The following is a 17,236-nucleotide window of genomic DNA, read 5'->3' on the forward strand; positions in this document are numbered from 1 at the left end:
TGAAGACATTTGGGATACGTTCTGCGTATGGACGACCATAGACTCATAAAAATCGCTTTACGCTGGCAATCACCAGGAAATCGTAGCCGGGGAAGACCCAAAAACACACTGTGCCGGACCTACGATAGGGATCTACGCAACATGCATACCTCCGTTCTACCAGAATGGGAGAACATTACTGCAGTATCAAACCTGAGGGAAGATTGGCGGCTCCAACTCGATGCTCTGGGTGCCTCAGGAGGCACAAATGGAACAAAAATCTGAGGGTTCAGGGCAATCACTATGACTACTTCTACTATTACTATTGAACTAAATCAAAACCGTTGAAAAGTGCATCCAGGTTGTCAAAATAGCTTAGATACAATGTCTTAGAAACTGAATAGGGTATTAAGCTTGCTTTTCAGGGAAAGTTGAGGAGATGTAAAACTAAATAAAAGATATTATGTGTATCCAGATTTTCAAAAGAGCGTCTATGCAATATTCCAACAATAGCTAGGGGTGTTACGTTGGAACTCCAAAAAGCTTGCCGATTTCCAACTCAAGTATATGAATGTTTTTCTAGAACAACTATAGTTAAAAATTGTTGCAAAACTTCGTCCAATGTATAAACTGTAAGCCAAAATCTGGTTTCTTACAGAGAGATACCGCACATAATTAACATTTACTTTTCTTAATCAATTGATAAGACTATGACAATTAAAAACGAACAGGAATTAATTTGAACAAAATTTGTCAAGGAAAGAAGTTTTTCAAAGCAAATTAAGGAGTTACGTTACATCAAAGATGCGCAAAAAAAAACAGTCGAATAATTTTTCAGGTTTGAAACTATCACCATCAATAAATAAATGAAGCCCCAAACGAATAGAAATTACAATACAAGTCGAACTCAAAACGAGCACAAACTAACATGAGTAGTGCTGACAACCCCAATGCCTTCTCAGGACAAGAACATAATTTGCTCTGTAATGAAAACAAAATAAATTTTAAATATTTTCACTGAAAGTGAAAAAACACCCTTCCCTCTAAAAATGAGTAACGAATTTACGGGTTTCGCACAGTTTCCTGTAACTTTCATATAATTCCCCTGATTTAACAGATACGCCTCTTATCCAGCTCCAGACTAACTCACAAACAAATTATGGTATACATGGATGCAGGTTGGAAGTCCAAGTTCAAAAACTAAACATGCTACCCTGTTGTTTTACGCGTAAATTTTGGGATTTGAATTCTATAGTCCCATCTAAGTCTATGCCTAGGGTAGAGAGTAAGTTTTCTAGCGTACCTTGTTCATTGTTCTACCAATGCTATGAACATCTATATCGATATCCAATGAATTTAATCGCTTTAGCAGGTGTTCGTTAGAATTCTGTTCTTGATTGGCAACCCACTTCAGTACCTCAAACGACTTACTAGAAGAAGATGAAGCTGGTTTCTCCGATGTTAGAGATCTTTCTTCAAAGAGTTCGTATCTGTCATGATGTTCAGCTAACAAATTGTCAAAATCAACTTGTTTCAGATCGTCAACAAAAGATGAAATATGACCATCAACGAACGAAGCCGTAGTACCACCTGACGAAACAATTGTATTGCTGATTGGATCAGTTATATCTTTCGTAGACGAATGAAGCCACATGTCAAGCGAAGTTTCTCGAAGATGAGGAGGGAATACATTTACTCCCACTGTCTCACTTGTTGACAAAACCCATTCAGCAGCAGTCTGAAAAAAAAAACAGATCCTCCGCAATAGAATCTTAATAATAATACCAATAATAATTTCATAAGTAACAAAATTAATAATAAATAAATTATTATATAATAGATATAATCCGGTATTATTACAATATAACATTATAATAACAAAATATAAGAATACACCAAAATATGTGACAAAACAAATGAAATAAATAAAGCGAATATAACAATGCAATCAAGCTGTAAAATAAATAATTTGAAATGATAAAAAAAACATGCCTTTGATCACTCCACTAAATCACAAGATTTTTACTATATTTTTTCTGTAAAATTCATTATTTTTTTTCGTCACTTTTTTCCAGATTAATATGTGAGTATCAAAGGGAAAATGGAAAAACTGTATTTATCATACAACTATAGCAACGATATAATAAAAAATACAATTTATAGCTAAATAGTTTCTTGAGTCTTTACTTGAGATAATAATACACATGTTAATTGATAATAATAAAAAAGACGTGCTACTCTAGCCAACTGTTTCAGAAAATAGCTTGAACCTTGTACAACGAACGACTGAGATAGGAGTGTAAATTGAAATTGTTTGGAATTTAATTGTTTATGAGGACATAAATTATTAAGCACACTAAAAAAAAACTATAAGCGAAGGAAAACTTATTATAGAGGTGAAATAGATTAAGGAGAAAGGTTAAAGAGTTTCCAGGGCCGTTGAAGGCGCTACCACAAAACAGCCACATATCTGTACAAAAATAAAATATATAAGATAATAACTTAAGTTTTCAACAGTTGCCACATTTTGATTTGAATCCTGTCTTCAAGAAAGAAAAATATTTTTAGTAATTTATATGATTTACACTGCTAATTCTGAAAAATATGAATTTTACGATCTATTAATGTTTTTTCTCTTAGGTATAAATTTTAGAATGAAAGCTTTTCAGAATAATCTGTCATTTTGGGGTCCATTGGTGAACAGAGCCTTTATATATTCTGAACTGAAAAATTTTAAACAAAATAATTAATTCTACTCAGTTGGGATGTCGATAAGTTTTAAGACCCCTATTACTCGATGATCCAGGTTTCTTCTAGCCTTATATTTAGTCTATAGAAATGGAATAAAACAAAAACCAAGCGTGTCTTTAAGAGATGTCTGTGATCCAATCGATACAAAGGGTTAAATTGTCCTACCAATAAGAAAGAACAGGACAAAGGGATTAGTACAGCTAAATTAGATAATTCAGCAAGCTCCATCTCACCAGCTGCGCTGTCTGACAAATTTTGTTATTTTTTTTTCCACAGGGAATTATGCAGCGCACGCGTTTTATTCGAGATTGCTTGACTCGGTTCTCCTGTCTTCCTTGACTCAAGCACAAGTCCTGCCCATTTCTTTGATGCTGTAATTGCATCTGTTAGGAAATTGAAACCAAGCTCTCTTGATGTTGAGGGAATTAGTGTTTATCATCTTAAAATAAATTGCCCGTCTTTGTTTCACCATTTACAGTTGTTTTTCCAACTGTGTATTTGTTGTTCTCTTGTTCCTGATATCTTTTTGTGTGGAACTGTCACTTCTGTTCTGTCACGGTTGCTTCGAATTTTACTAAAATCTTTGAATATATCCTACTTCTTTTCATAATTATGAATCCAAATTTTGGGAAGAACCAGCTTGGTTTTCGGTTTGGCATCGGTCACCAGCACGATCACCGGGCTCTGGCTTGCCTTTTTATTCAGCTAAAGGGTATGGTTTTCACAGTTGTGCTCTCGATCTTTCAAAGGCTTTCGAAAGTATTGTACACAGTCAGGCTCATTACTTTCTTAATAGTCACACCATTAACCTTTCAGTTATCTTTCTTATTAAGTTTTGGTATAGTAACTCTTATTTTCTAATTAAAACTAACGGTGGTCTTTCTTCTTTAATTGTTCCTGTTCGTCGGGGCGTACGACAGGGTGGAGTATTATGCCCAAGTATTTTTTAAGTTCTGTATTTCTAGTATTCTTGAGAATGTTTTTTCAACGTGTTTTGTTGTGTTGACTGATATTTCGTACTTTGCTTTGCTGATGATATTCTTCTAATTAGCCGGTCTAAACCCAGTCTATCGCAGATGGCTCATGAAGTTTCTTATTCCTTTAGTAAAATCGGTCTTTCGTTTAATGTTGATAAATGTGAGTATCTTTCTTTCAATTTCCCATCCCCTCCTAGACCTCTAAGCTCTAAAAATTTCTCTATCCCCCATGTAGATTGGATGCGGCGGGTAGGTATGACACTTACCAAAAAGCTTAAAATTTTTCGTTGCTAGAACGAAAATCCAGATTGGTTATTCTGAAATTGTAGCCAATCGAGAGAAAAAAAAAACACATTGCCTATGGTAAAATTTATTCTACATGTTCAGATCATTCTGTTCTTTGCCTTTCTGGGATTTACCCTATTTTTAGGAAAATGGATATTAGTGATATTCGACCATCTTATTTCCACTTCTGTAAATATATTCTCTATCTTCCTCTTTGGTATAGGAATCCAAGATAGTAAATAAGTTCTATCTTCCGAAGATTATTGAAAATCTGACTGGTTTGGATAGGAAGATTTTGGAAACAGCGTATCGGTGTTTGTCGCATCACCAAGGTTTTATCCGTTTATTTTATCAATCTTATTATTTAATATTATTTTTTTTTTTAAACTTTTTCCACAAAATAAGATTTCAAAGAAAAGTAAAGAACTACATTAAGCAAAAAATGAGCAAAAATAAAATCAAATAATCTACCAAGCATGAAACTACCACAAATCAGCATCGATAAATAAAAGAAACCCAAAACGAACAGAAAATACAATAAATAATCGACTCAAACTCAAAACGAGCAGAAATTAACATAAGATGGGCGCAAAAACCCTATGCCTTACCAAGGCCAGGAAAAAATTTGCAATTTACTGAAAAAAAATATAAATGTTTTTACTTTTATAACTTTAATAAATCAAATGATATTAACATTTTGATTAATAAATATCAGTATATGTATATTAAACTGACAATGCATATTCATTTTTATTTTTAAGGAAAGTGCAAATTTTATTCTGGCCTTGGGAAGGCATAGGGGTTTTGCACCCAACTTATGTTAATTTCTGCTCGTTTTGAGTTTAACTCGGTTATTTATTGTAATTTCTGTTCGTTTTGGGTTTCATTTATTTATCGATGCTGATTTGTGATAGTTTCACGCTTGGTAGATTATTTTATTTTATTTGTGCTCATTTTTTGCTTAATGGAGTTTTTTACTTTTCTTTGAAAAACTTATTTTGTGGAAAAATTGTTTTAAATTAATTTCTGTTCGTTTTATATTGACATAGCCTTTTCAAGGAAAAAGAAAATAATAATTTAAATCTTTTTGTTTTTTAAGACTTTATAGTTTGGCCTGCTATTTGTATACTGGTGAATTAGCTGCCCTCAAATCACTTTTGACTATTAAAAAGGGCATCAGCCCTTTCTATTATCAATCATATGAGCCCTTTTCGAAGTTCCCAAGACAACTCCTTCGATACGAAGTGACCTGGTCTAAACAACAACAACAACAAAAAATAACACATTATACCCACTTCAATCTTTACTATAAAAATATCAAGCCTTCCAATCACTTTCGAGTATTAAAAAGGGCACTAGGTTTTTCGATTTCCAATCGAATGAGCCCTTTTGGAAACGACAACGCTTTCTATAAACACCTTATTTGCCCCCAGGGCATAAATTATAACCCTTACCCTAAGGTCTGTTAGGGTGGTTGTTATCCTCTAAGACCGAATTTCCAGAACTTTCAACTACGTTAAACAACATGGCTATCTCAAAATTTTGATTGGGTGTGTTTGGGGAAATTGTGGGCGCGAGAGGGGTGTTAGAAACCTTCCAATCACTTTCGAATATTAAAAAGGGCACAATCCACTACAATTTCCAATTGAATGAGCGCTTTTCGAAGTTTCTACGACAACTTCTTTTATACGAATTGCCCTGCTCTAAAAGAAAAAATTAAATAAATAATACATTGTGCCAACATCGTTCTTATATGCCCCCAGAATATAACTTAAAACCCTTGCCCCGAGGGTTGTTGGGGAGTGTCTTTCTCTTTACTTAGTCCCCGTTTCTTGTCTCGTTCTCAAGTGTCCCCGTTCTTTACTTAGGCAGCGCGATCGTGCTGCCTATGATTTATACAACAACTTTCTATATAAACCTTATATGCCCCCAGGGCTTAACTTACAACCCTTGCACTGAGTGCTCTGAGCTGGTTAATATCCTAAGACATAATTTCAAGAACGTTCAACTACGTTGAACAAAATGGATATCTCAAAATTTATATGCCCCATTGTATAACTTACAACCCTTGCCCTGAGGGCTGTGGGGGGAGGGGTTGTCATCCTTAAAGACCTAATTTCCAAAACTTTCAACAACATTGAATGAAATGGCTATCTAAAATTTTGATTGAATGTGTTTGGGGAAAAGGTGGGTGTGAGAGGGGGGTTAGTTACCCTCAAATCACTTTCGACTATTAAAAAGGGTACTATCCCTTTGAATTTCAAATCGAATGAGCCCTTTTTAAAGTTTATACGACAAAAATTGCAATAAAAACCTTATATGCCACCAGGGCATAACTTATAATCCTTGCCCTGAGGGTTTTGGGGGAGTGTCCTCCTCAAAAATATATTTTCTATCTGGAAATCAACTACGTTGAAGAAAATGGCTATCTTAAAATTTTTATTGGATGTGTTTGGGGCAATGATGGGCGTGGAGGAGGGGGGGGGGGCTATTTGCCCTCCAATCACTTTCGACTATTAAAAAGGGCACTAGCCCTTTGTATTTCCAATCGAATGAGCTTTTTTTGAAGTTTTTACGACAACGCCTTCTTTAAAAACCTTATATGCCCCCAGGGCGTAACTTACAACCCTTGCCCTGAGGGCTGTGGGAGAGTATCCTTCTAAGAAACACAATTTCTATCTGTAAATCAACTACGTTGAACAAAATGGCTATCTCAAAATTTTGATTGGATGTGTTTTGGGAAATGATGGGCGTGGGGGGGATTGTTGCCGTCCAATCACTTTCGACTATTTAAAGGGTACTAGCCCTTCGAATTTCCAATCGAGTGAGCCTGTTTTGAAGTTTTCTACGACAACGCCTTCTATAAAAACCTTATATGCCCCAAGGGCATAACTTAATACCCTTGCCCTGAGGGTTGGCCTGGGGGAAATCAACTACGCTGAGCAAAATGGCTATCTCGATATTCTGATTGGATATATTTGGGGACATGATGGGCGTGGGGGGGCTAGTTGCCCTCCAATCTTTTTTGACTATTAAAAAGGACACTAGAACTCTCCATTTCCAATCAAATGAGCCTTTTTTGAAGTTTCTACGACGACCCCTTCCATATGCAGTGCCCAGCTATAAGGAAAAAAAATAGTACATTGTACCAACATCGTTCTTATATGCCCCCAGTTCATAACTTAAAACCCTTGCCCTGAGGGTTGTGGGGGAGTGTCCTCCACTTTACTTAGTCCCCGTTTCTTGTGTTGTTCTCGAGTGTCCCCGTTCTTTACTTAGGCAGCGCGATCGTGGTGCCTGAGATTTATGAAACAACTTTCTATATACATCTTATATGCCCCCAGGGCATAGCTTACAATCCTTGCACTGAGGGGTCTGAGGGGGTTATCATCCTAAAAGATCTAATTTCCAGAACGTTCAACTACGTTGAACAAAATGGATCTCTCAAAATTTTTATTGGATGTGTATGGGAAAACGGTGTGTGTGAGAGGGGCGATAGTCGCTATCCAATCACTTTCAACTATTAAAAAAGGCACTAGCCCTTTCAATTTCCAATTGAATGAGCCCTTTTGAAGTTTCTATGACAACGCTTTCAATAAAAACTTTATATGCCTCAGGGCATAACTTACAACCCTTGCCCTGAGGGCTGTGGGGGGGGAGGGGTTATCATCCTTAAAGACCTAATTTCCAAAACTTTCAACTACGCTTAATAAAATGGCTATCTAAAAAATTTGATTGGATGTGTTTGGGGAAAAGGTGGGCGTGAGAGGGGGTTAGTTGCCCTCAAATCACTTTCGACTATTAAAAAGGGTACTATCCCTTTGAATTTCAAATCGAATGAGCCCTTTTTCAAGTGTTTCCGACAAAGATTTCTATCAAAACCTTATTGCCCCCAGGGCATAAATTATAATCCGTGCCCTGTGGGTTGTGGGGGGTGTCCTCCTCAGAAATATATTTTATATATGGAAATAAACTACGCTGAACAAAATGGTTATCTAAAAATTTTTCTTGGATGTTTTTGAGGGAATGATTGGCGTGGGGGGGGGGGGTAGTTGCCCTCCAATCACTTTTGACTATTAAAAAGGGCACTAGTCCTTTGAATTTCCAATGGACTGAGCTTCTTTTGAAGTTTCTACTACAACACCTTTAAAAACCTAATATGCCACCAGGGCATAACTTAAAACCCTTGCCTTGAGGGCTGTGGGGAAGTGTCCTCCTCCAAAATATATTTTCTATCTGGAAATCTTCTACGCTTAACAACATGGCTATCTCAAAATTTTGATTAGATGTGTTTAGGGAAATGATGGGCGTTGGGGGGGGGGGGCTAGTTGCCCTCCAATAACTTTCGACTATTAAAAAGGGTACTAGCCCTTCGAATTTCCAATCGAATGAGCCTGTTTTGAGGTTTCTACGACAACGCCTTCTATAAAAAACCTTATATGACCCCAGGGCATAACTTAAAACCCTTGCCTTGAGGGTTGTGGGGGAGTGTCCTCCTCAAAATTACTTTCTCCTCAAAACTCCTCAAAATCCCTTCAATTACTTTCGACTATTAGAAAGGGCACTAGACCTCTCGATTTCCAATCGAATGAGCCCCTTTTGAAGTTTCTACGACAACCCCTTCAATATGAAGTGCCCAGTTCTAAAGGAAAAAAATAAATAAATAGTATCCTTCGAATTTCAAATCGAATGAGCCCTTTTTCAAGTTTCTACGACAAAGATTTCAATAAAAACCTTATATGCCTCCAGGGGATAACTTGTAATCCTTGCCCTGAGGGTTTTGGGGGAGTGTCCTCCTCAAAAATATATTTTCTGGAAATCAACTACGCTGAACAAAATGGCTATCTCAAAATTTTTATTGGATGTGTTTTGGGAAAGGATGGGCGTGGAGGAGGGGGGGGGGCTAGTTGCCCTCCAATCACTTTCGACCATTCAAAAGGGCACTAGCCCTTTGAATTTCCTGTCGAATGAGCTTTTTTTGAATTTTCTACGACAACGCCTTCTTTAAAAACCTTAAATGCCCCCAGGGCATAACTTAAAACCCTTGCCCTGAGGGCTGTGGGGTAGTGTCCTCCTCAAAAACATGTTTTCTATCTGGAAATCAACTACGCTGAACAAAATGGCTATCTCCAAATTTTGATTGGATGTGTTTGGGGGAATGATGGGCGTGGGGGGGATTGTTGCCGTCCAATCACTTTCGACTATTTAAAGGGTACTAGCCCTTCGAATTTCCAATCGAGTGAGCCTGTTTTGAAGTTTTCTACGACAACGCCATCTATAAAAACCTTATATGCCCCCAGGGCATAAATTAATACCCTTGCCCTGAGGGTTGTGGGGGAAATCAACTACGCTGAACAAAATGGCTATCTCAAAATTTTGATTGTTAGTGTTTGGGGGAATGATGGGCGTGGGGGGGCTAGTTGCCCTCCAATCTTTTTTGACTATTAAAAAGGACACTAGAACTCTCCATTTCCAATCAAATGAGCCTTTTTTGAAGTTTCTACGACGACCCCTTCCATATGCAGTGCCCAGCTATAAGGAAAAAAAATAGTACATTGTACCAACATCGTTCTTATATGCCCCCAGTTCATAACTTAAAACCCTTGCCCTGAGGGTTGTGGGGGAGTGTCCTCCACTTTACTTAGTCCCCGTTTCTTGTGTTGTTCTCGAGTGTCCCCGTTCTTTACTTAGGCAGCGCGATCGTGCTGCCTATGATTTATACAACGACTTTCTATATAAACCTTATATGCACCCAGGTCATAACTTACAACCCTTGCAGTGAGGGTTCTGAGAGGGTTATCTTCCTAAGAGACCTACTTTCCAAAACTTTCAAATACGTTGAACAAAATAGATATCTCAAAATTTTTCTTGGATGTGTATTGGAAAATGGTGTGCTTGAGAGGAGCGTTAGTCGCTCTGCAACCACTTTCAACTGTTAAAAAAGGAAGTAGCCATTTCAATTTCCAATTGAATGAGCCCTTTTGAAGTTTCTATAACAACGCTTTCAATAAAAACTTTATATGCCCCCAGGGCATAACTTACAACCCTTGCTCTGAGGGCTTTGGGGGGGGAGGGGTTATCATCCTTAAAGACCTAATTTCCAAAACTTTCAACTACGCTTAATAAAATGGCTATCTAAAAAATTTGATTGGATATGTTTGGGGAAAAGGTGGGCGTGAGAGGGGGGTTAGTTGCCCTCAAATCACTTTTGACTATTAAAAAGGGTACTATCCCTTTGAATTTCAAATTGAATGAACCCTTTTTCAAGTGTTTCCGACAAAGATTTCTATCAAAACCTTATTGCCCCCAGGGCATGACTTATAATCCTTGCCCTGAGGGTTGTGGGGGAGTGTCCTCCTCAGAAATATATTTTCTATCTGGAAATCAACTACGCTGAAAAAAATGGCTATCTCAAAATTTTTATTGGATGTTTTTGTGGGATTGATGGGCGTGGGGAGGGGGGGTAGTTGCCCACAAATCACTTTTGACTATTAGAGAGGGCACTAGCCCTTTGAACTTCCAATCGAATCAGCCTCTTTTTAAGTTTCTACTACAACACCTTCTTTTAAAACCTAATATGCCCCCAGGGCATAACTTAAAACCCTTGCCTTGAGGGCTGTGGGGAAGTGTCCTCCTCCAAAATATATTTTCTATCTGGAAATCTTCTACGCTTAACAACATGGCTATCTCAAAATTTTGATTAGATGTGTTTAGGGAAATGATGGGCGTGGGGGGGGGGGGCTAGTTGCCCTCCAATCACTTTCGACTATTAAAAAGGGTACTAGCCCTTCAAATTTCCAATCGAATGAGCCTGTTTTGAGGTTTCTATGACAACGCCTTCTATAAATAACATTATATGAACCCAGGGCATAACTTATAACCCTTACTCTGAGGGTTGTGGGGAAGTGTCCTACTCAAAAACATATTTTCTATCTGGAAATCAACTAAGCTGAACAAAATGGCTATCTCAAAATTTTGATTGGATGTGTTTGGGGGAATGATGGGCGGTAGGGGGGGCTAGTTGCCCTTCAATTACTTTCGACTATTAGAAAGGGCACTAGACCTCTCGATTTCCAATCGAATGAGCCCCTTTTGAAGTTTCTACGACAACCGCTTCAATATGAAGTGCCCAGTTCTAAAGGAAAAAAAAAATAAATAGTACAATGTGCCAACGTCGTTCTTATATGCCCTCAGGGCATAACTTAAAACCCTTGCCCCGAGGGTTGCGGTGGAGTGTCCTCCTCAAAAATATATTTTCTATCTGCATATAAACTACGTTGAATAAACTGGCATTCTCAAAGTTTTTACTTGAGGTTTTTAGGGGACTGAGGCGCGTGGGGGGGGGGGGCTAAGTGCCCTCCAATAACTTTTGACGATTAAAAAGGGTACTAGCCCCTCTAATTTAAAATAGAATGAGCCTGTTTTGAAGTTTTTACGAAAACACCTTCTATAAAAACCTTATATGACCCCAGGGCACAAATTAAAACCCTTGCTCTGAGGGTTGTTGGGGAGTGTCCCCCTCAAAAACATATTTTCTATCTGGAAATCAACTACGCTGAACAAAATAACTATCTTAAAATTTTAATAGGATGTGTTTGGGGGATTGATGGGCGTGGGGGGGGATAGTTGCCCTCCAATCACTTTCGAATATTAAAAAGGGCACTAGCCCTTCGAATTTCCAATCGAATGAGCCCTTTTTAAAGTTTCTACGACAATTCCTTCTATACGAAGTGCCCGGCTGAAGAAGAAAAAAAAAAACGCTTTGTGCCCTCATCGTTCTTTACTTATGCAGCGCTACCGCGCTGCCTATGATTGCTGATTTTCGTTTTTGTATCACGTTTTTGTTTTGTTTTTCTAAAGTTTTTTTTTTTTTAAAGTGTTCACTCCACTATTTATCTTTTGATGTGAGTAGATTATAAATAAATATTATTATCACTATTATATAAATATATATATATATATATATATATATATATATATATATATATATATATATATATATATATATATATATATATATATATATATATATATATATATATATATATATATATATATATATATATATATATATATATATATATATATATATATATATATATATATATATATATATATATATATATATATATATATATATATATATATATATATATATATATATATATATATATATATATATATATATATATATATATATATATATATATATGCTGTATTCATACAAGCAGCTGATATGCATCCAGTACCCAAAAATGTATATAGATATGTGCAGCACCATCACTGTATATATATATATATATACATATAATAATAATAAATTAATAGTTGTCACAATAAAGTATCTCTGAACTGTTTTCTCTCCTAAAGTTTTTCAGGCACAATTGATTTTCTTTAAGTTCTGTTAGGTTGATTTCTAACAGCAGTATTCATCATTTGACTGTGAAAAAGTTAAAATAAATGGTAAACAGAACCAAAAAACAAAAACAATAAATAAAGGAGGCAATGAACAAACAGAGCAATACTTAAAAAGAAACAAAATTTAGAAATGATTATTAAAACAAGAAAAAGAGAAATTCAAAATGTTGCTATCTGAGCAGAAAATAAGCAATATCTATAAGTTTTAATAAAATAGTTAACATTAAATGGCAAAAAAAGTGATATCGTTAGGAATACTACAAAAATTTTTGAATAAGTGAGCACTCCAATCATAGGCAGAACAATAGCCCTGCCTATGTAAAGAGATATAGTAGTGCCTTTTTTTCGCCATACGCACTTCGTAACGAAGGAGTTGTCATAGAAACTTCAGAAGAGGCTCATTCGATTTAAAATAGAAAATTCCTACTGCCGTTTTTAAGAGTTAAGAATTAGATGGCAAGCAGCCCTTTTCCCTCCCTCCCCCTGCCTCTTATTCCCGAAAATAAATCTGATAAAATGTTGGGATAGTCATTTTGTCCAGCATAGTTGAATGTTCCAGTAACTATACTTTTTAGAGATCCCCTCCCCCCGCATATCTTGGGGTAAAGTCTGTAATTTATACAATTTGCCTATTGTTTACTTATAGTATTGTTGTTGTAAAGGGGGGCATATTTGACTATTGTTGTCCAAAAATGATGAGTTTGTTAATTTGAAGCATTAAGAGCATGTTGAAATAAATTTATAAAGATCATGTGCATGCAGTTTGTCAAAAAGGTGAATCTCAGAACAGCTAATGGGTATCAAGTTGGAACTTTCGGGAATAATGATGGGCAACTACTATTGCTGCAACTACTACTTTCACTACGACTATTACTAAGACTAAGGGCATTAAGATGAGATTTCAGAGAATGTTGCAGAGTAAGTTTAACTAAATCGGAACAATATATGCATTTAGGTTGACAAAAGGGCTTATCACCAGTAGCTTAAAAGGTCACTGTCACCATCAAAAGTAGCCTTAGCCACGATCATAAGTAATCGCACTCGCTAGTGCTCGCAGTGACAAGTAGTTACAGTCAAAAATAGTCAAAATTGAAAGTAGTCGCATTAGCAGATACAAATAGTCAAAGTCGCATTCATTATGTAGACGCAATTGATAGTAGTCCGAAGTAGAGATAGTCGCAGCCACAAGTAGTTACAGTTTCAGTTACATTAGTGGTAGAAATAATGGTCCTGAAAGTGTAAAGTTATTACCCTTAGCTGCTCCTAAGATATGCAGATATACCCTTATGATTACCTAAGTTCACATTCTTTATATTCCCCTCCCAATTCAAAAACCTAGCTGCATCCCTGCCCTTTTGATAACCTGAATGCACATGGCGTTTTTTGATTTAGTCTAACACCCCACTAAGCATTCTTCAAAGTTTTATGTTAATACCATTAGCCTTTTCTGACAGAGTCAGGATAAAATTTCACCCTCTTTCCCAATGAGAAATCCTCAGTATAAATAATGGATAACTTGCAAAATTTACAACCTTTTCTCCAAGGGCGGTGGGGGAAATGACATTACCAGAGGCATAGTTATTGGACCTTTTGACTTACTTGAAAAAAGTGACTATTTCATAATTTTGGCCAAAGATAAGGAGGTAAAAAAGAGAGAAAGGGAGCCCTTTGCTCTCCAAGCAATGTTCGAAATGCCCTTAAAAGTTTCAAATTAATGCCTTCAGTTGTTCCTGAGATGTTCTTGATGCTCCCTTTTGACAACCAGCATACACATAGCGTGTTTTGGTTTTGTTCAACATCCCCCTCAACGTTCCCTGAAAGTAATCACAAGTACATGTAGTAGAAGTTGTAAGCAGTCGTAGTCACAGTTGCAAGTTATCGCAGTCGGAAGTAGTCACAGTAGAAGTCGTCACAGTCGAAGTCACAACCAGTCGTATTTGCAGCCGCAGACCTTGCCCGTTCCTAAGATTTTGTAAATACATCTTTTTGATAACTTGGATGTAGACAGTTTCGTTAGGTTTATCTCAACATATCCCTCAACATTCTCTGAAATTCACATCAATACCCTTACCTTTTTAGGCCACATCCTTTCAAAATGATACATCCTGCATGTAAAAAGTGGACAGATTGTATAATTTAAATTCCGTGCTCCGAGGGCTGTGGGGGCATGGCAGCTGAAGGCAGAGCCATTAGAAGTTGTGACCATTTTGAAAAAATGACTTTTTAAGATTTCTATCAGTGCTAAAGAGGCATCTAAAAGGGTAAGGGGGTGGGTGCTGGTCGCCCTCATTTACTGTTTCAGCATCCTTCTCAACATTCCTTTAAAGTTTTAACTTAATACCCTTAGCCACTCCTTGGATATTACTGTTTTGTCCTTTTACAATCCTCCTGCATATATTGCGTTTTGATTTTCTTTGGCATTCCCCTCAACATTTTCTAAATTTTTACCTTAATACCCTTGGCCTTTTTAGAGATTAAATAAAAAACAAGTTTTTTAACTGAAAGTAAGGAGCGACATTAAAACTTAAAACGAACAGAAAGTATTCTGTATATGAAAGGGGCTGTCCCCTCCTCAACGCCTCGAACAAAATTTTCATATTAATTTACTTTTATTTAGTTAAATGGCTTTCTCGAAACTTGTTTAATTTTATTTACGAACGTTTTTATTAGTAATAAATATACGTAGCTTACGAATTAACTTACGTAACGAACTTCTATATTCATATATTTTTAATACGTTTATTAGGGGGTTTGCCCCCTAGTCAATACCTTGCTCTTTAAGCGAAAGTTTGAATTTTGTTCCAATTCTTTAAAAATGACCGCTTAATCACAAAGGCCGTTAATTAGAATAAATAGCTCTTATGGAAGTACTAAAAAATCTTTGGCTTAAAGAGCGAGGTATTGACTACGGGGTGAACCCAATCATACATGTAATATTTTCTGTTCGTTTAAAGTTTCGATGTTGCAGCTATTGCAGTTGAAAAACTTGTTTTTTTTTATATTTAATTTCTGATCTTTTTTTAAATAATGCTGGGAAGTCCGGCGTCCCCTTCATAGCAATGTCCCTTCCCGCATGAAAACTTCCTTCATGGAAAGATCCTCCCGCCTAACCCCTGACCCCCCCCCCCCCTACCAGGAAAAATCTCCCCTGAAAACGTCTGTATACTTCCAAATAACCAATACTAGATGTTAACATTGGGTAAAGTTCATAACTTTCAGCCGTCCCCCGGAAACTTCGGGGGATTAAGTCATTCTAAAAGACATACTTATAATATTTTTGAACGTGCTGAACAAAATGGCTATCTCAAAATTTTGATCAGGTGACTTTGGGAAAAAAATAAGCGTGGGAGGGGGCCTAGTTGCCCTCCATTTTTTTTGGTTACTTAAAAAGGGCACTAGAACTTTTAATTTCCATTCCAATGAGCCCTCCCATGATATTTTAGGACCACTGGGTCGATACGATCACCCCTGGGGAAAAAAACAACAACAAACAAACAAACAAATAAACACGCATCCGTGATCTTTCTTCTGCAAAAAATGCAAAATTCCACATTTTTGTAGATAGGAGCTTGAAACCTCTACATCAGGGTTCGCTGATACGCGGAATATGATGGTGTGATTTTCATTAAGGTTCTATAACTTTTATGGGGTCTTTCCCCCTTTTTTCGAAAATCAGCCAAATTTTCTCTGGCGCCTAACTTTTGATGGGTAGGATTAAACTTGATAAAACTTATATATTTGAAATCAGTATTAAAATCTGATTCTTTTGATGTATCTATTTGTATCAAAATACCGTTTTCTAGAGTTTCAGTTACCATTGAGCCGGGTCGCTCCTTACTTACAGTTCGTTACCACGAACTGTTTGACTCAGGATTGGACATGCAGGATTGAAAAATTAAAGCAAATTGTTTTATTTACAATCCTTGCCCTGGGGGTTGTGGGGGGAGGGGCATTGCATCCTTGGAGGCATAGTTACTAGACCTTTTGACTATTTTGAACAGAATGACTCTTTTGAAATTGGGGGAAGGGGAAGGGGAGACTGATTGCCCTACAATCCCTCTTATACATCCCTAGAAAGTCTTTAATTAGTACCCTTCGGCAGTCCATGAATATTGCCGATATTACCTTTTGACAACCAGCTAGCACACAGTGTGTTTTGAATGTGTTCCACAGCCCTTTTAACAACTCTCTAATATAAAGCAAATGTATAAGGGGTGCCGAACACAATCAAAATACATTATGTGCTATATGATTGTCAAAACAGATTATCAGCAATATCTAAGGAACAGCTGAGGATATTAAGTTGAAACTTTTAAGGTATGTTGAAGGGATGTTGAAGAGGGTTTGGAGGGCAACCAGCCCATCACAATTCTTGTCCTGTTTAGGTGTTCCCTCTATTAAACACTTGTCTAAAGATCAAATAACTATGCATATAAGGATGGCATCGCCCCCACAGCTTTCGAGAGGGCTGCTAAACACGATCAAAACAGATTGTGTGCATGTTGGCTATCAAAAGGGCGTATCAGCAATATCTAAGTAACGACCTAGGTTATTAAGTAGAAACGTTCAGGGTATGATGAGGGGAATGTTGAAGAGGTCTGCCCTTTTTAGATGCCCTATCCTCCCCTCAACACTGATAAAAATTTTGAAAAAAACAATTTTGTTCAAAATAGTCAAAAGGTCTAGTAACTATGTCTACGAAGATACAATGCCCCGACAGCCCCCAGGGCAAGGATTGCAAGTTGCACAATTTCCCTTTTTTACAGCAGGATTTATCATTAACAAAAGAGGGAGAGGTATGTGGAAAAGGATGTTGAAAAAGGAAC

General features: G+C 36.8%; 1 protein-coding gene across 1 annotated transcript in view; it reads right to left on the reverse strand.

Annotated features, from left to right (window-relative positions):
• Window positions 1–1,273: 1,273 nt before the first annotated feature.
• Window positions 1,274–17,236, reverse strand: part of LOC148953911 (uncharacterized) — a 33,210-nt gene continuing 17,247 nt past the window's right edge. The window contains exon 2 of the mRNA XM_089086015.1: window positions 1,274–1,717. Coding sequence (XP_088942141.1) covers window positions 1,274–1,717 — 444 coding nt within the window. The remainder of the gene's footprint in view (window positions 1,718–17,236) is intronic.

This window comes from Artemia sp. Qi Xiang Cuo, chromosome 3 (assembly GCF_049724085.1).
Source record: "Artemia sp. Qi Xiang Cuo chromosome 3, ASM4972408v1, whole genome shotgun sequence".
Lineage (NCBI taxonomy): Eukaryota > Metazoa > Arthropoda > Branchiopoda > Anostraca > Artemiidae > Artemia > Artemia sp. Qi Xiang Cuo.